General features: G+C 35.5%; 2 protein-coding genes across 2 annotated transcripts; one reads left to right on the top strand and one right to left on the bottom strand.

Annotated features, from left to right (window-relative positions):
* The first annotated feature begins 8,008 nt into the window (after nt 1-8,008).
* On the top strand, nt 8,009-12,633 carry LOC142644774 (translocase of chloroplast 120, chloroplastic). The gene is made up of 2 exons (XM_075819348.1): nt 8,009-8,171; nt 8,474-12,633. The coding sequence occupies exon 2, from the start codon at nt 8,514-8,516 to the stop codon at nt 12,090-12,092; it is 3,579 nt and encodes a 1,192-aa protein (XP_075675463.1). The 5' UTR covers nt 8,009-8,171; nt 8,474-8,513; the 3' UTR covers nt 12,093-12,633.
* Nucleotides 12,634-14,919: 2,286 nt separating this feature from the next.
* LOC142644775 (dirigent protein 22-like) lies at nt 14,920-15,699 on the bottom strand. Its single transcript, XM_075819349.1, has one exon. It carries the CDS (start codon nt 15,673-15,675, stop codon nt 15,103-15,105), a length of 573 nt encoding a protein of 190 aa, XP_075675464.1. The 5' UTR covers nt 15,676-15,699; the 3' UTR covers nt 14,920-15,102.
* Between the last annotated feature and the right edge of the window lie 4,498 nt (nt 15,700-20,197).

Raw genomic sequence — 20,197 nt, 5'->3', positions numbered from 1 at the left:
TGCAATTCAACGGCTAGATTTTCAAAATACGTTGTAATATTTATTTTATTGAGTAAGGTTGTAACCTTTTGTAGCTAAACTTTGTCCTTATTTATATCAATTATTATTTGTTACATAATCGATTTAATTTGATTATTTGCTTTACAATTTGGAAAGTATTGTTACTCTCTCATGAAATTTGTTTATAATTTTCTACGCATTTAAGTGTAATTTGAAGAGTGTCTTCTAGTTAGCTCAACTGGTAAAGTCTCTGATGGTTGTATAAGAGATCTAAAGTTCAATCCTCGCCTATACCAAAAATTGATTGGTGTCTTGGTCTGATGATAAACAGATATCATTAGGAGCGGACGTCATAGATTAAAACTTTCTATAAAAAAAAGTGTAGTTTGAAGTTTTATTTTTATTTTTATTTTTTTGAGAATTAGGTTTTGATTAAATTATTTGTTAAGTTATAGAGTAGGTAGACTAACAATTTGTTAAAGGGTAGCTTTTTCCCTTAATAATTCCAAAGTTGTAATGAGGGAGGAGCGATTTTAACAGTGTAAGAAATCGTTACTAAATAATCTAATAGAAGTGCCAAAATTTTGAAGACAAAATACAATATTGTTGAGAATCAAATACATTGAAATCAAATTGTGTAATTAAGGGGAACAAGTACCTAAATTTAGGAAAATTAGGAGGGGGAGAGAAAGAATAGGAAAAATAAAAGCTAGGTGTGGAGAAATCATTACCTATAAAATTAAATAATCTATAATTACTTGTAGGCGGAATTAAGATAGTTATAATCTTATAATAATTAAGTAGACAAAATATATACATATACACTTTTTAGTACCGAATGGTATCAAATATGAAGAGATAATTTATTATTTTGTGGAATCAGTTGCATGTAATATCCATCTTGCACAAGAATGGCCCCATAACCCAAAAGGGTTATACATATACTAGCTCATGAAGATGTTAACACACATTTTATTATTAAGACAATATAAATATGCGGCCTCAATTTTTGATTTGTCAAAAAAAAAAAGATTTATCATTTAGTTAAAATAAAATAATTCCAATGAGTTGATTTAGTGGTTCTTAAGGCTGCATGCTTCTATAAATAATTTGTGTTTAAACCTCTAGCTAGCATATTGGGGCCACTCCTAATGGATTTCTTTCTATAATTACTTACTTACGTATTTGAAGAGCCTCATATATCATTTAGCAAATGTATATAGAGTTAAAATAAAATTATGAAATTTAAAATACAAGTTATGGTTTTTAGACTAAAATGATAAAAATTCTCTTCAAAATCAAGAGAGTGGAAAAAAAAATAGGGATAATGGGAAAAGAGGTTCTCTTGATTTCGAAATTAAACTATCTATAACTATTGAATTATAATAAAAAAAAATTAAAAATAATATCTACCTATAACTAAATTGCTACAAGGAGGTTAGATTTTATTTTTAATGTTTTAGCTTACGATGGATCAAATAATTAAAACTCGTCATAGCATGTAGGTGTGACTTGCGATTATATGTAAACAATAGACATCACCACAAGTAGTGTTTAATGACGCTTATAATTCAATAGTTAAGGTTAGTGAATACTGAATTGTGCTGCTATCACTCTCAATTTGTTTTTTTTTTTTTTAATAAGTAAAATAAAATAAAATTAAGAGTACTTGGAATATGCTAGTGATAAAATGTCATGTTCAATCTTTATGGGAAAAAAATGAAAAATACAATAAAATACATTGTGATTGGAAGGACAATGAAGGGTAAATAAAAATAAATATATAAAAGGAGAATATGTGGAGAAAAGGGAATGCATTGCAAGTTAGTTAATTAAATTAATTATTTTTTGTTGATATCAACGATATATACGTAAAACCATGTATTTAATATTTTTTTGATATATAATTGTGTGGTTTAAAATTTCACAATTTTTTTTTTACTAATTGTTTACATTGAAAGACAATGACATTCTCTTAAAAAAGAAGTCTAGTTAAAAGTAAAAACAAACTTGATCTAATCAGATGTAACTGAAAATGATTTATTACCAGATAGATTATATGTTGCGATTTTTGTAATATAATATAACATAACATTTTATGTTTGTTTAAATTTTTAGATAATTGTGATCAATGACTGGTCATGTTTTTAACTTCTTCTAAAAAACCAAAAAAAGTCTAGTCATGTTAAGAAGAATAAAGGAATTGGCATTTCATGCATAAAAACTTGTAAATAGGATATGAGTAAAAAATACACTGATATTTTTAACTCCTCACAAGAAGTCACATTTGCGAGGGGAGTTAAAATTAAAATATATTTATTAAATATATGTGAGATATATAAGGAAGCAAGAGCTTAATAAAAAAAATCATAATATTAGTAAAATAGTAAGAGTAGTACTACCCGTCGGGTGGGGGGGTCAGCTGACTCCTCGCCGGCTCAAAAAATTCCCCTAGTTATTATAGCTAATACTTATTAAATACCCATGGCTTCTTTTTATTTTTGTGTTTATTAAATGTCATTTTGTTTCTTTGGTCTTGAAAGATGGCACTTAGTGAACCATTGAGGAACCTTAAATCCTCCACTAGTATGTCTTGCATTGAATTTTTTAGTTCGTCCTTATCATATTATAATTTAAACCTTTTTATGGGTCCACATTAACCAAAATAATGGAAATTCACATATATTACACTTAGTATTTATCTAACTACTAATAGTTTTATTCATAACTTGAGTTTTGGCTCAAAAAAATTAAAAATAGATCATTCATGTGAGAAATATCTCAATAGATAAATACAATATTATGAATAAGTTTTTTTTTTTTGTAGAGTTTTTTTTTTTTGGTATAATTACATTAAATATCACTTAATATCTAAATGAATAGCTTTTTATTTTTTAAATTGATCTCAAATATTATATATTCACAGAATGTGTGTAATACGTGTATCATATATAAAATTTGCCCTCCCTCAACTCAAATCCTAGCTCCGCCACTAACTATAGAGACTATAAGTTTTAAGCTTTCAAACTAAAGGGTCGTCAATCACAAAGAAACAATTTAAATAGCTCACCAATAACTCACCAATTTTCAAAGTAGCAGTGTGAGGGAGGGCAATATAGTAAGTTAACACACAGTTGAAACGTATTAACAAAATAGCATCTCGAGTTTTAGAAACTCGAGTTCAATTTTAAACTTGAGTCTCGGAAACTCGCTTTGTGCTGATGACGTGGCCAGCAAATTCCAGAAAATGCCACATAGATCTCAAGTCTGTAAGACTCAAGTTCTAGTAAATCAAAGTCAAGTCTTATAGACTCAATTTTCTTGGTGGAAAACGTGGAAATCGAGTCTGTAAGACTCGAGTTCCACAAACAGAAGCCCAGCAAAGACCCAGTAGAACGACGTTGAAGAGTTGAAGAAAAACAAAAACCCAGTAGAAGAATAACAGAGAAACCCAGTAGAAGAAGATTCCGAACTAATCGAAAATAAAAAACAAGAATAGAACGAAGATCTTCAGTAGAAGAAGAACAGAACGAAGATGATGAAGAAGAAGAAGAAACCCATAACGACCTGATGACGGAGGCTAGAGGAGATGGGACTGATTTTGGTAATAATTCTGGGTCACTGCTATGTTCTTGGAGAAATGGGTTGCCTCCGTTTAAGGGTTTGAGATCCACTGAAAATACAGGGAAAGAAAGAAGAAGACGACAAAGCCTGAGCTGAAAGGGAAAAATGGTGGAACTCGAGTTTTAGAAACTCGAGTTCTACATGAAATTTTTTCCACATCATCTTACTCCGCTTGGGCCTTGAGTTTTAAAAACTTGAGTTTTACCATTAATCTCGAGTTTTTAAAACTCGAAATGCCAGTTTCTCACTTTGTTTTGCAACAGGACAACTAACAATATTCTTAGAAAATTAATGGTAAATGGAAAAAAAATTCGTAAAACTTATAATATTTTTAATATTTTTCAAACATCAATAATGATAAGAGCAAGACTTAGGTACTATTCCTTAGGTTCCCATTTTAAGATTTTGCTATGTGGATTTTTTCTCATAGGATGGAAGTGTATTTCTTAGTTAAGTAGCCATATGACTGAATCTTAAGAGGGAAACCTAAGGAACAATACCTAATGTATTGTACCTAAATTTTGTCATAATGATAATAATTAAATCATCATCTTGAATTTAGTAGGAGTAATTTAAAATTGGACCGATGTAATGTAGGGGTTTGATTCCAACTTTTAAGCAAGAGATTGCTGATACATAATTAGTGGAAGACCTTGGAGATCCAATTTTCTTGAAAAGATGAATTACATGTGGCAATGTTGCACCTTGGGGCACACTTGAACCCCAAAATGATTAAGAAGAACACCGAACACCAATGCAAAGTCAAGTAGGCGTGGAAAGCTTCAAATGACAAAGTTGCTACATCTTGTTTGTGAAAAATGTAAAGGTTATATATATAGCAGCTTTTAGTTGTTTTGTTTTAATAATTTGAGTCATGTTAATGAGTACCCTTAGTAGGGCAGCTCCATAAACATGATTAGGGTGTTCAAATGAATACTTGATCTTGAAAAAAAATTATATATAATTTTTTTAAATATTTTTTTTTGGTCTACCATAAATAAAAAATAAACACCCTAAAATATAATTACAAAGACCAATAAGTGTTAACAAAGTTACAAAAATCAATAATTTGAGTAATAACAAAAATAATGTTGTGGACACAACAAAAATGCAAAAAAAAAAAAAAAATTTAAGTTGAATTAAATTGTTAATAGAGTAAAACTGTGGCCACAATATATAAAAATTAAAGTATTAAGAAAATTTTTTTTTAATAGAGTAATGCACACCACAACAAATGTTAGAATTGAGTTAACTATTCATTGAAAAACTCCATGTAATTATGTGTGTGTGGTTTTTTTTTTTTTTTAATATTTTGGGTGTGATGACAATATATTTAAGTTCTCTTTTTATTAGATTTTGTATGATTTAAGTCTTTTAGAGCATTCACAGTAGCTAGTGCAAAAATTCTCATCTATGTTAGCATAAAAAACTTGCTTTTTTTAAATTATCGATTTTACACTACATTTCATTAAAGTATTATTCATTATCAACTTTTTGCTACTCTCCCAAATCATCTCTATGTGTGTGTGTGTGTGAATGAGTAAAGAAAGTATTAAAAAACAAATTTGCATATGAATAGTAACCATGTATATTTGCACAATTACTGTAACTACAAATGCATTTTGCACAATAAATTCACAAGTTGATGTGGGTGATTTTTTGTGATTGGCTGTGCAAAATTGGGCCCTTATACAATTTTATATGAACTAATATGAACACTTTGAATGACCACTCTAGAAAAAATTCCGGGAGCTATCGAGTTGCCACTACTTAGGATATTTGGTAATAGACCATTTTAGATAACTTTTAATACTATTTTCATGAGAAATATAAAAACTGTCAAAAAAGTCCTTTTTTTTTTTTTTTTTTCTATAAAAAGTTCTTAAAAATATCTCATAAACTAATGTCCTTAGAACATCCATAAACTTTTATTTATAATTCATTAGAATTTGCAATTGCTGTTAATGCAATCTCGTGACTCAATCCCAAATCATAAATAAAAATAAAAACTATATATTGTTGTAAATTGTTTGAGATGATTATGTAAATGCAATTGTCATGATTATAAGAAGCGTGATAGGATGGCTCTTGGTGGAATTGGATGGCAAGAACGTATAAATTAATAATTTAGCAGTTTCCTAGAGATATAGCTGCCATCAGAGAGTTGAATATAGGTTTTGTGGAATTTATCCATCTCAAAGATGATCAAATGCACTAAAAAAAATTATATAAAATCAAAAGTCACAAATCTATATCATAGAAGACGAAATGCGTCAGTGTATATATTTTATTTATTGTCAAAATCAAATTCAACATATACTATGTCAATTTGGACAAATAGAAATATGAACTGACCTAGATGTACAATAAAACTCTTTCAACTTCGTCGGTATATTCAATGGTTTGACAATACTTTTTTATTTCTTGCATAATAAAGATGTTTTGATGATAATTTAAGTTTGTGGTTAACTATTTTTAACATCTTTTGTTTATTATATCAAAGATGAAACAATCCTATTTGAAATTACTGTGTTTTATAAGTTAGGTGCATGTATCATACCAAATCGAATCACAACCAATCATTTTTGTTTGATAAACCTTGATTGATTTATTTACTTTTTGTACATTTCCAATCAATGATTTGCAAATTACACAGTAAAAAAAAATTATGTGTTCATGTAAATTATTATTATTTTGATATGATCATAACAAGTTTTAGTTCCATAATTACAATTTCTCTTTTACTTTTCCCTTGTAAAGAATTTTTAAATTTTTTTTTTTTATAAGAGAGTTTTAATTTATGATGTCTACTTCTAATGATTTTTTTTTTATTATCAGACCCAGACAACAATTGATTTTTGGTGTAGGCGAAGATTGAATTCCAAATCTCTTATTTGACGACAAGAGATTTTACTAATTAAGTTAACTAGAATCTACCCCAATAAAAGAAGTTAGGGGATGATTCATCCACCAAAAAAATTTCATACTTAAACGTGACCTTAATAATATCCTATTTTTGATGTAGTTGATCATCCAGCTGAATCTGTATCAATGGACACCTACAAGAAATAAGAAAGAGGATAGCATCATAGCGTCATAGGTTTGGTTTGGTGTGGAATTCTTAGATATGTAAGTTTATAAAGATCGGGGCTTAAAATGTAATTTGCAAGGTAATGACTAAGGTTTTGTGTAAACCTCATATTGAAGCAAATTTAGTCCTTACAAGGTTTTTGTGTAAACCTTATATAAGACTTTTGGTGGTTGGCTCCAAAAGTAAACCAAAGTCCTTGGCATTTGAATGCAATTAAGATTCAAATTGGGGAGTGACATTCGCTTACAAGACTTGATTGACTTTATTTTCAAATATGGAATTGAACAAAAGGTAAAAAAGGAAACCACTTGATCAAAAAGAGAAAGGAGGGATAGATGGAAGTTCTTATCTTTTTGATTCTCAAGGATGGGACTCTAAAAGCCAATTCCATGATTCTCGAGATTCTCTTTTCAGATAGTTGATTAGGTTGATAGTAAGGTTAGCTAGCTTGATCTCATTCATCCTTCTTACTTGACCTTAATTACCCATTAAGACCAAATCAAAGAGTTTGGTCGAGCTTGTTCATGTCATCTAATCACGCTGCCTATTAAACCTCTTTCACTTGATTTTATGTTTACAGCTTAATCTAACGAAATAAATTTAGGATCACAAAATTTTATGCCACAACTTTGCCACACTTATGATATGGCAGGCGGTAAGTAATAAAAAAAGGTAATAAATTCACATAAAAATAATAAATAATAAATAACCAATAACAATATCATATAGGATAGTTGTGAAAAATGAAAATGACTGCATTGAATACAAAACTTTTCCTTGACTTTAGGGCCTTGTTTGGTGGGTAAGTTTTAACACACATTTTCACATCTTAAACAAACTTAAATACATTTTAACATACTTTTTCACTTATATATATCAAAAACATCCAAACAACATTATTCAAATTTTTCTAACAAATGCGCCTAGGTTTCATCTACCTAGGCAACGTTCTAGATTTGCCCACGTGATATCACAAAAAAAACATAAGTACTATTATGTGGGCCACACACACTTACCCATCAAGCCATCAGTCTCACTCACACACACACGAACGGTCCAGATTCGTCTCCTACAGTACATTGTCAAACCAGGCAACCTTTTTATTTATTTTTTTTAATTTTTTAATTTTTTTGCAATTCGCGTCCACGTCAGCATGATTTGGCGTCTTTCACGATAATTCCAATGAGTCAATATCCACCGTCAGATCACAACCCCACATGAAAACTTATTCTCAACCGTCTATCAAACTCTTATCCGTAATTCATAAAAAAAAAAGTTAAGTAGAAAGATTACATATGAATTGGAAAAAAAAACTAACCATCGTATATGAAACAACACATTTTCTTCTCTCACTCTCTCTACACACACACACATTTCCTCCCTCTCTCTCTCTCTCTCTAAAATTTGCACACTTTCTCTCTCTAAAAGCCTGTATCTGTATCATCCAGAATAGCAGGTAAGCTTTCTTTGTACTTTATTACTATTTATTTGTTTTGTTTAATATACTTTAGTGTTTTTTGTTTTTTTGTAAAACCCTAATAAAGACCATGCAGAACTCTTTGAGGATCTGAGTTTGTTAAGCTAATAATGGATTAATTATGTGAAAGGAGAAAGATCTATAATTATTTTGGATTAAAAATGTGATTTTTAATTTATTGGGTGATTGATTTTGGCTAATTATTTGGTGGGTATGTTGGGTTTTTATTGATTATTAACTTGTTTGGTGAAATGGGTGTTTCTGGATTTTGGTGAATCTAGGTTTTTTTTTTGAAGCAACATTTTGAGGATTTTTCCTGGGATGGAAAATGGTGTTGGGGTTGTTGATGGGTATGAAAAGGGAGAGAAGAGTGTGGAAGTTGGGGTGATTGAGGGGAGAGTAGAGGAGGAAGAGAAGGTTGTGGTGGGGTCTGATGAAGTTAAGGATTTGGATGGTGAGGAGGTTTTTGAGGAGGCAATGAGTGCCACAAAGGATTTGGAGGAGCACGGTTCATTGGATGGTGGGGTTGGTGGGGGAGATAGGAATGTTGAGGTGGTTGGTGAATCAGGTTTGCACGGGGTAGATGAGAGTTTGAATGGTGGATATGAGGTTGAGAAGTTTGAGGAGGCGAGTGAGTTTGCATCTTTGGAGGTGGTTGGGAGTATTGAAGACAAGGTGGAATCTTTGGTGGATGGGAAGAGTGTTGATGGGGTGGTGGTGGAGGATGGGGTTGATGAGGGAGGGACTGAAAAGGAGGTAGAGACTGATGAATTGAATGGGTCGAGGGAAGACGTGGTTGTTGATAGTGGAGAAAATGGTGGAAAGGAGGTATCTGAGATTGGTGCTGGTGGAGAAAAGGAAGTCTTCAAGGGTGAGGATGAAGTGGATGTGAAGTCTGGTCTAGTGATTGAAAAGTCTGAAGATAAGGATTCTGATGATGTGAATTTGGAGCAAATGACTGTAGATGAAAAAGCAGAAAGTGGAGGTTGCGATAAGTTGGAAGGAAGTGCTATTGAGTCTCCTGTAGAATCTGAATTGAATAGGGAGATTCTGAATGAAGGTGGTAATGTTGAGGAACTGAAGGAGAATAACTTGGGTACTGATTGCCAAGACAACAGCAGCAGGGAACTGAAAGATGCTACAGCTGGCCTTGTTCCAACCTGCGAAGATGATAGCAGTGATGCACCAAGGGACACTTCATCTTATAAGGACACAGAACATCAGGATTACAGGAATGGGAAAGTGGAAGATACTCAAGTTGGAGTGGATTCCGAGCTTCGTGTGGAAACTTCTGAACTGAAAGACATTCCAGTTGATCTGCATACATCTGTGAAAGAAATTTCAGTAATTGGAAGCTCACCTTCTGCTGAATTGTCTAAAACTGAGAATTCTGAAAAGTTTCAGGGTGCTGCAACTGCCTTGAGAGCAGAGGATAATAAAGTTTCTCAACTCCAGCATACTAATGAAGAAGTTCATGAAGCTTCCAACAACCATGTTGTGGCTGAGGAGATTAAAACAAAGGTAGAAAATACTCAGCAAGAGAAGAAAAGACCTGGAGGTAATGGAGAAGAGGAGATACAGCCAGCACTTGGAAAATCCACAAATCCTGCTCCCCCTGCTCGTCCTGCTGGCCTTGGGCGTGCTGCCCCACTATTGGAACCTGCACCTCGGGTTGTTCAGCAGCCTCGTGTGAATGGTAGTGCCTCTCATATGCAAAACCAGCAAATCGATGATGCTGTTAATGGGGATGCTGAGGAGTATGATGAGACTCGGGAAAAACTCCAAATGATAAGAGTGAAATTTTTACGGCTTGCACATAGGCTTGGACAGACTCCCCATAATGTTGTTGTGGCACAGGTTTTGTACAGACTGGGATTAGCTGAGCAGTTGCGAGGGAGAAATGGGGGTCGTGTTGGTGCGTTTAGCTTTGACCGTGCGAGTGCAATGGCAGAGCAGCTTGAGGCAGCAGGGCAGGAACCCCTTGATTTCTCTTGTACAATTATGGTCCTTGGGAAGACAGGAGTTGGTAAAAGTGCAACCATCAATTCGATATTTGATGAAGTTAAGTTCAGCACTGATGCTTTTCAAATGGGTACAAAGAAGGTGCAGGATGTTGTGGGAACAGTGCAGGGGATTAAGGTACGTGTCATTGACACTCCAGGCCTTCTCCCTTCTTTGTCAGACCAGCGGCAGAATGAGAAGATCCTCCACTCTGTTAAGCGCTTTATCAAGAAAACTCCTCCAGATATTGTATTGTATCTTGATAGATTGGACATGCAGAGCAGGGATTTTAGTGATATGCCACTCTTGCGCACCATCACTGAGATATTTGGTCCATCTATATGGTTCAATGCAATTGTGGTCTTAACTCATGCAGCCTCTGCTCCACCTGATGGTCCAAATGGTACTGCTTCTAGTTATGACATGTTTGTGACCCAGCGTTCTCATGTTGTCCAGCAAGCCATTCGTCAAGCAGCTGGAGATATGCGGCTTATGAATCCAGTTTCATTAGTAGAGAACCATTCGGCATGCAGAACAAATAGGGCTGGGCAGAGAGTGCTGCCAAATGGTCAGGTTTGGAAGCCTCATTTGTTACTGCTCTCTTTTGCATCAAAGATTTTGGCTGAAGCAAATGCACTTTTAAAATTGCAAGATAGTCCCCCTGGCAAGCCTTTCCCAAATCGAACAAGAGCACCTCCTTTACCTTTCCTTCTCTCTTCCCTTCTCCAATCAAGACAACAGGTGAAGCTACCTGAGGAGCAGTTTGGTGATGATGATGATATAGATGATGATCTTGATGAGTCGTCAGATTCTGATGAGGATACAGAATTTGATGAATTGCCACCATTTAAACGTTTGACGAAGGCCCAGGAGGCAAGGCTCTCTAAAGCTCAGAAGAAGGCATATTTTGATGAGTTGGAATATAGGGAAAAGCTTTTTATGAAGAAGCAGTTGAAGGAGGAGAAAAAGAGACGGAAGATGATGAAGAAGATGGCATCTTCGGCAAAGGATATGCCTAGTGACTTCAGTGAGAATGTAGAAGAAGAAAGTGGTGGGGGAGCATCTTTGCCAATTCCCTCAGCTGATTATAACTTACCTGCTTCTTTCGATTCTGATAATCCTACTTACCGGTATCGCCATCTTGATTCAACCAATCAGTGGTTTGTAAGGCCTGTTCTAGACAGCCATGGTTGGGACCATGATGTTGGTTATGAAGGAATAAATGTAGAAAGATTGTTTGTGGTTAGAGACAAAATACCCTTATCTTTTTCAAGCCAGGTTACAAAGGATAAAAAGGATGCCAATGTCCAACTGGAAGTAGCCAGTTCAATAAAACATGGTGAAGGGAAAGCAACTTCAGTAGGTTTTGATATGCAGTCTGTTGGAAAGGATTTAGCTTACACTCTACGGAGTGAGACAAGGTTTAGTAATTCTAGGAAGAACAGGGCAACTGCTGGTGTCTCAGTTACTCTCTTGGGTGATGCCTTATCAGCTGGATTGAAAGTTGAAGACAAATTGATTGCTAATAAACGGTTCAGGTTGGTTATGACTGGTGGTGCAATGACGGCTCGTGGTGATGTTGCTTATGGTGGTAGCTTGGAGGCGCAGTTGAGAGATAAGGATTATCCTCTTGGTCGTTCTCTTTCAACTCTAGGTCTTTCTGTCATGGATTGGCATGGTGATCTTGCCATTGGTTTAAATATACAGTCCCAGATCCCTGTGGGACGGTCTTCAAACTTGATTGCTCGTGCCAATCTGAATAATAGGGGGGCAGGACAGGTCAGCATTCGCTTAAATAGCTCGGAACAGATTCAAATAGCTTTGGTCGGCCTCATTCCTCTTCTCAGAAAGCTACTTGGTCATCTTCAACAATTTCAGGACAAGTCAGCATTCGCTTAAATAGCTTGGAACAGATTCAAATAGCTTTGGCCAGCCTCATTCCTCTCTCAGAAAGCTACTTGGTCATTTTCAACAATTGCAGTGCAGTCAATGATGAACTTAGGTTATACTGCAGCAGCTTCGCGGTTATAGGAAATAACTTTTAAATGACCATATCTTAATGATCATCATCAAAAGTGAGTGATACTAAGCTGCTTATTTCATCTTCTCTCAACCCAAAAAGTACCTTTCCTTGATTATAGTAATTTAGCTTCTTTGCTAGATATCAGCATTTGATGAATTTTGTTCCCTTTTAATCTACTGGACCCAGTGTTGCAGCTTGTTCAAATATGCTTATGTCTAATATCTCTCTATTGGTGTGAAAATTCGTTTTTTATTTTTATTTTTTTATTTTTAATATCCACAGTGTTTAGTTACTTGGCCTTACTCACACCCTTTATGTATTCAAGGTGATTGTTATCACCTTCTCTTGAAGTCTAGGATATGATTTCTTTTATTTTTGTTAACACATTGAGGATATTAGAACAAGGGGTTTTGTTAATCTGTTGTTACTAGTGGTATGTTAGTGAGATGATTGTGAAAATCAATATTATTGATACTATTAACTTTTATTCTTTGAATTTACAGAATTTTTGTTACACACAGTTGAGGGCATATGCCTTTATGATGCAAATCTTAATATACTCCAAGTCAAACTTTCTGTGAGGTTTATAGCTGTTATGTCTTCAACTTATTATTTGTATTCATGTGTCCTAGAGAGTATGATTTCCTTATTTATTTAGGCCCTTGGGCCTTTGTTACTTTCCCCCCTTAACCCAATGATTTTGGTGGCATGAACAACCCTGTCAACAGAAAGTAGGATATATTTGGGAAATGATACACCTGTTGCATCCTCACACTAAACCCATACCACGTGAGTAATGGCTCGACTTATCATTGTTCATGGAGTTATTGTTTGCATTGTGACAGTTTGAATGACAACTGTTGAAGTTGTTCCACTGGGATCTGCTTATTAGTTTGTTTATTTCCACTAATTAGCTGATTATGGTGGCTGTCACTGCCAAAAGCCTCCTTTGATAGGCCCTAATTATATTCTTATGGTGGCCAATTAGCCAGTCACATAGCAGCTTAATGGCTGTAAATATTTGTGTGAATGGTCAGTAAGCTCACCTAAAGCAATGTTTTGTTAGTGGCCTTTGATAGTGAAGCTGCTGGACTATAGGGTTTCACTTATAGGGCTGTTAACTACATTATGAATTTGTAGTTTTGCCATATATATATGCTAGGGGACAATTTTTTTACAACATTTTTCACTTGTTTAGGTAACAAGTTGAGTGGAGCAACATCACCTTCGCATGGTTCCATCATTAACACTATTTTTATTATGCACAAATCACAAGAAGTTACATCAGGGGTTATGAAGAAAGTTACGAAAAATGGTCTTCCTTATCTTGTTGTAATTATATATCAAGCAGGCAATTGCTTAATGCTGTCAGGATAATAACAAGTCTAGGGACACAAATTGTTCCACAACTTGTTGAGGTGGCAGGATGTTGGTGGTGAAAAGTAATTGTCCACTACTCATAACTTGCCATCTTGCCATCTGAACTATGTTGCGGAACAAAGTTGTGTAGGATAAGTGTGAATTGATAATCGGTCCACTCAAGGTAGCCCCATATGATGAGATAGATGTCTACTGCGCCCCTAGTACTCTAAAATGAGGCTGTCAATCCTTTTCTTTGGTAGGCAGTAGGCTGATCTAATGCTGTTCCGTTTGTTCTATGGTCTCACCCTATCTCTTGTTGATGGGCCTAGGAATTTTCAGCCTTAGCATTCCAAATGAATACATGTGATACCTTGGACCCGTACTTGTTACCCCTTTGCTCGGGAAATCCTGTGTCCTTCTCATAAAACCGCAACTGCCCTTGCTACTTTTTAATAATTAGAATAAGCCATTAGTTAGGTTCTAGTTACTAGGTGCCAAAGGTTTACTGTTATGAATATCACATCCTTCCCGTGTTGGTCTTGCATTCATTATTGATGTTTACTCGGAGCTTTGAAGCTACAATAAGAGATGAAGTAGCAAACAAGAAGTTAAAAGACAAGGTCTTTGAAATGAATTGAGTTGACATACTGTGTTGTCATAGGGGACCCTATTAGCTGTCTGGTAATGGGAACATTAGACAAACAAATAAGATTTTTCTTCTAGCTTTGTGATGGAAACTTATTTGTGAGCCAGCCCAATCAAGATGATCAAATGGCATGTTTATGAGGCATGGGTGGTGCTTGAACTGGGGTATCTTCTGCAATGATATCCAGGCAATCAAGCAATTTTTAGTTTTATTAGCCATGTTCATGAATCTGAGGAAAGCTCAGAAATCCATCAAAGACTTAACAATCTGTTTGTGTTATTTTGTTATGATTCAATGATTTCTGAACTTTGGTTTCTAAGTTATAGGAATATGTTTAGGTATGAGCTCTAGTATAGCAGATCATTGGAGGACAGAGACAAGGCAACACGTCAAATGGTAGCTAGTTTTGTTGAAGTGGTCAATCACTGCTTTTACAACAAAATGATAAAAAATATCAATTCTACTTTTACATTTAGAAAGATTGGTGTGCAAGAGCATCTTACTTTTATAGCAAAATGGTGCAAGTATCAGTCATGTAATGGCTTGTCCTAAAAACTGGCCACAAAAACCATTCTTTTGAGGATTAGGATTGATTGATTTACCATAAATTTAAAGTCTTAAAGGCCTAAGCTCCTTTAGTTTTAAACCTATTCTTTTCAAAATCTCTATCAATTTTAAATGTATCTCACTAACAGTTTTCAAAAACACAAAATATCCAAATAATGCTTTATTCACGACAAGTACAACACATTCAACAATGCAAAACATAAAAAGATTCCAACAAAATTACAGATTCCCAATAAAGAAAACGAATTTGGTAGAGATGAACAAGCACCATGTGACCCTTTGAAAGAGAATATAGACTCCATTATTATAGCTCAATAATGCATAGCCACAACATGGTACTCGACAATAGCATCCCCAGAGGTAAGATTGAGAAAATGTGTCTTTGCTTGCGCAAATCCACGTGCCAATCGGAAAGCGCCAGTCCCACCTATAATTGGCATCTCACGGATTGAATGAAACACTGCATTCCTGCCCAAAATAGTGAGACTGCTACCATTGAATTTTCCAGTAGTGAAAAAAACGTTCATGGCCAAAAGTAGGCCCAATTCTTGTTGACCAGCTGACCCATATAGACCTTGAGCTCGACCCACAAGCTTGGAGGTGGATTTAGGTCCTTCTGTTAATGGGTCATCAAAAATGTTGAGTAGTCCAAACGAGGTGGGTGATTTCTTACTTATTGATGCTTCAGCTACTTCCACTGCACTTGGGTTTTTGCCTGAAAGCGTGTCATGAAAGTAAAAATGGAGCCTAGAGACTTTCTCTTCGCCATGATGAAGCTTTTGGATCCATTTGTCAACTCCTTTGGGCTCATTATTGGTGCTTTGCACCAATTGCATGGCCATGCCTAGAGAGAAAAGCAATAAGACTAGAGCTAGCTTTGTCATTTTCTCTTCTACTCACACAATAAAAGGTTAGAGGATAGGTAGGCTTTTTATAGTGGAAAGAATCAGAATCATTTTCACCCTTTTAACTTTGGTTTTGTCAAAGATATAATGTGGCTGTGACTTGTGCATTCATGTGAACGATGCCTCATTATGGAGATGTGCTTGCATTAATATCAGCCGAAAAGAATACTGATTGAGACGTGCAAGATTGTGGAAGCAAAATATTTGGTATCAGAAAAATAATGCTAAAAGCACAATATTTTTTATATGATATGTTGTGATTTTTTTTTGGATGTGACTATAATTAATGGTGTCACATTTCATTCTTAATCTTGAAATCAAATCAAATTACAACATTTCTTTTTTGTTTTCCCAAATATTAAATACTATTTTTTAATATTTTCATCACAGGGTTTGACCAAAAGGTCACTATTTTTATTTTCCACCGACCTTAGCCGGACAAACTTTTGGCTAATGGGTTTAATTCTTAGCTTTTTAAAATATGCAAAAGGGTTAAGATTTAAGCCAATGTCAAGAGCAATTAGGCATCTTAATGCAATAATGCTTTGATCTACCTGTCTACCATCAATAATTTTTTTGAGGAAAATGTGTGTGGCTAGGCTAATTGTACTATCATCAAGAAACAACTCAAACAGAAAACAATAAGTTTACCAAGTTACCAACTTTCGAGAACAAAAAGTCACAAGCACAACAGCTTAATAATTTTAACAGTCATCTATATTGATTGTATTTTATGCATGAGAACGTACATTACTTAGTGACCAAGAACATTTGGTCCACTATTGAAAGATGAATCTATATGAAAGTAATAAGTTATTTCAATAACTGTTTATCATGTTATAATGAAAAAAATTATGTAACAAACATGACTGTTAAGAGATAGAACTCTCTGTATTAGTCAAGTTTCTCTTTAATGAAATTTCTTTCTTCAAGTAAAAAAAAAAAAAAAAAACCATGACTATTTTTAAAAAGTTTCACAATTGCAATTTTTTTTTTTAAAGAGTTAAAACGGCAATTTTATTGATATAAGAAATTAAGAATATCTGATTGTACCGGAGGCATTGTGAATGTGAGGCCTTCTTCAATACACTGAAATGATCCAATGACTCCTGGGTAGACACAAATTATGGGTCCGAGCTTGGAGCTCTAACGACATTTTGGAAAATATTCCTTGTTCCTTCGATATATAATTCTTTTTGGGTTAAAACTAGATAAAAATGTACTATTTTAAGCTAGATAAAATGTTATTAATTTTAATGGAAACATCTATTATTCAATTTCCGGTTGTAACTATCAAATTATTCAAAAACCCACACCCAAAAAAAAAAAAAAAAATGCTTAACATTAACGCACCTCTAAATCTAATTGCTGTATTGATGCTAACGTTTTTGAAAGTTAGCAACAAAATATATTGAAAGAAAGTAGTGGCGAATTTAATAATTTTTTTTAGGGTGGTTACTAAGAAATTTAATTATACAAAATTTAATAAAGAGACAACTTGAATATATCAATGTCACAAAAAAATCACACAAATACATGAAATATTACATTTTTTTTTTGTACTGACAAAGTGAAAGAAAAAAAAAAAGGCTAACAAGAAATAAAGTGGAAATTGAAAATTGAAAATGCTAAAATGAGAGTAATAAAGTGACCACAATATTTTCATAACAAATCTTATGTAATAAGCTATTATTGGTAGATAAAACATGTCAATGTTGAGCCCAAATTAGAATTAGTAATAGTTTGCTACGTAATATTTATTGTGAAAATATTATGGATGTAGCATTACTCTTATTTTTGTTGAACTCAAATTCTTATGATTCTCAATTCAGGGTATTTGACATTTTTATTAGGGTAGTCAATATAGGTTAATCTAATGTATAATATTTTTTTTTGTAAGTATATATATACATTTTTTTTAAAGTCAGGACGGTCACAGAATAGATTAGTTTAAACTAATTATTTATATAATTTTTTTTTTTGCTAAGTATAAAAAAAAAAAATTTGGCAAGTGAGGGTGGTCCTGGGACCACCCTCACATACAAGTGGAGCCGCCATGAAAGAAAGAAAGAAAAAAAATGGGTAAAAAATACTTAACAACAGAAAATTCTCAACGCTCAATCTCATACATTGTGCATGAGTGAACACCAAAATCAAAATAGGAAAAAGGAAGAAGAAGACAAAACTGTGTGATCTTCAGAGACCATTAACTTGTCTACTCAAATAGTGTTAAAACAATATGATGTGGGACGAAAACGCTGACCATCCCTGGACGGTCATCACCTCGGCAGCCGTCCAGGAGTTATCCTCAGAACAAGGGTAACGGGCAAGGCTGTCCTGAGGATGATGACGAAGCTCCATCCCTCGTCCATGGGATGCGCACAGCTTCCCGAGAGGACTCGTCCACATAAAGATTTGTGGATGAGGATGCTATCGGAATTATCAGGCACACTCGATGAAGGAATTCCAGGACGAGGATATCATACTTAGGAAAATCTCCGAATATAATATGATAATCCCTTATCCTACGCATAACTGTCATATATCCGTTGTGAAATAGAAATGTAACTCCTAAACGGTTATGGCGGTTACATTTAATCCTTTTGCCTCCTCGAATCTAGGAAAGGTTCCAGTATTCAATAACCGTCTATGGGAACGCTATATAAACACTGATTCTGACAAAGCAAAGGTATGTGAATTTTACTCCAAAAAAGTTGGAACTCCAAACATATAGAGAGAAAAACTAACTTTACCATCGGAGGGTTTTTGGCCGGCAGCCCCGGTCGCCTTTGATTGGCTTCTCTTTTTTCTTCAGGCCGTAGAGAGAGCAAGTGGTCCTATCAAGTCCGAAGCATCCAGCCTACTGATTTTCTTAGCATCATCAATTGGCGCCGTCTGTGGGAAGAGATTACAGTGTTCTTTTCGTTCGGTTATTTGTTCTGTTTTCAACGATTAGCCCTTCCCAGACAAAAGGCTGAATGGTTCGAACAAGATCAAGGGCTACAAGCCCAGGCCACCAGGAGAGTAGGGATGCTTCTAGCAACCCCCTTCGCGATCGTAGGTCAGCGCTTGTCGTGCAACCACCCTCCATTCAACATATACAATCCATGGCCGCCGCTATGGCGGAACTGACACGTCAAAACCAGGAGTTGAATAGGGAGATCAACCTCAGGAGGCAATGCCAAGATGGGCATGCTGATAGACGGGCACCGAGTCAGAAAGGTGGAGGAGAAAATGCCGAGTCCGAAGATCAAACAAGGGGTACCGCTTCAAGAAGGATGCCACACTTGGAAAAAGAGATGGACCAGATGAGAAAAGCCATGGATGAAATGAGGGAAAACATGAGGCGAGCGAACCTAGTGGATGATATGGTTCACCGAATCCGGACTCCCTTCACGGCTTCCATCGCGGTCACCCCCGCCTCTAAAGTTCAAAATGCCTTCTCTCGGACTCGTATGATGGAAATCGCGACCCTTGCGATCATATTGCAACTTTCAAGACGACCATGCACCTACAAGGAGTCCTGCAGATTATGTGCAGAGCTTTTCCCACCACACTTAAAGGACCAGCGCGAGTGTGGTTCGGTAAGATACCCCCAAACTCGGTAGGATCCTTTGAAGAGTTGAGTAAGTTGTTTGTCAACAATTTCATTGGAGGACAGCATCACAAGCGTTCCTCCTCCAGCCTACTGACCATAGAGCAAGGGGAAAATGAGAGTTTGCGATCCTTCATCACCCGTTTTAATAGGGAGGCCCTGACGGTGGACGAGATGGATGACAAGCTATTACTGGCCGCTTTCCACAATGGGGTCAATTCTGACTTGTTCATTCATAAGCTCTACGAGCAGGAGCCGCAGACCATGGCCGATCTCGTCCATTCGGCCCAGAATTTTATGAACGCTGAGGACGCTATCATAGCCAAGAAAGAAAAAGGGCAGAATGTTCGGAAGCGGGTCACCATCGTTATTCGGATCAAGGACCTCGTCCAAAGAAAGCTCGGGTAGATGAGAGGAAAGATAAGGATGGTAAGAAGGCCAGTTCCTCCGCGAGGAATCAGTAATACACGCCCTTGACTATGCCACTAGAGCAGGTTCTTATGCAGATCAAAGATGATCCGTCCTTGAAGTGGCTGGACAAAATGAAGGGAGACCCCAACAAGCGTAATAGGAGCAAGTACTGTCGTTTTCACAGGGACCATTGGCATGATACGGACGAGTGCTTCGACTTGAAGCAGCAGATAGAAAATCTCATTAGACAGGGAAAATTGAGGAACTTCCTTGGACGAGACCAGAGAGATGAGAAAATGAAGGCCAAGGTGGAAGAATTATCACGCCCCCCACTAGGAGAAATAAGGGTAATTGTAGGAGGAAACTCGACGGCGCAGTCGTCCAAGTCAAAGAAGACATACCTGAAGGTGGTGCAGAACATCCAACTGTCTGGACGACCTCCTAGGACGAGGGAGGTAGACCAACAGGCTGTTACGTTCACGGGCGAGGAGGCAG

The sequence above is a fragment of the Castanea sativa genome, chromosome 7, assembly GCF_040712315.1.
Source record: "Castanea sativa cultivar Marrone di Chiusa Pesio chromosome 7, ASM4071231v1".
In the NCBI taxonomy this organism is placed as follows: Eukaryota; Viridiplantae; Streptophyta; class Magnoliopsida; order Fagales; family Fagaceae; genus Castanea; species Castanea sativa.
This window is presented reverse-complemented; position numbering and strand designations above follow the sequence as displayed.

What these genes read in the sequence shown, in the direction of transcription:
- LOC142644775 (XM_075819349.1), bottom strand. Translation starts at nt 15,675, where the DNA reads ATGACAAAGCTAGCTCTAGTCTTATTGCTTTTCTCTCTAGGCATGGCC.
- LOC142644774 (XM_075819348.1), top strand. Translation starts at nt 8,514, where the DNA reads ATGGAAAATGGTGTTGGGGTTGTTGATGGGTATGAAAAGGGAGAGAAG.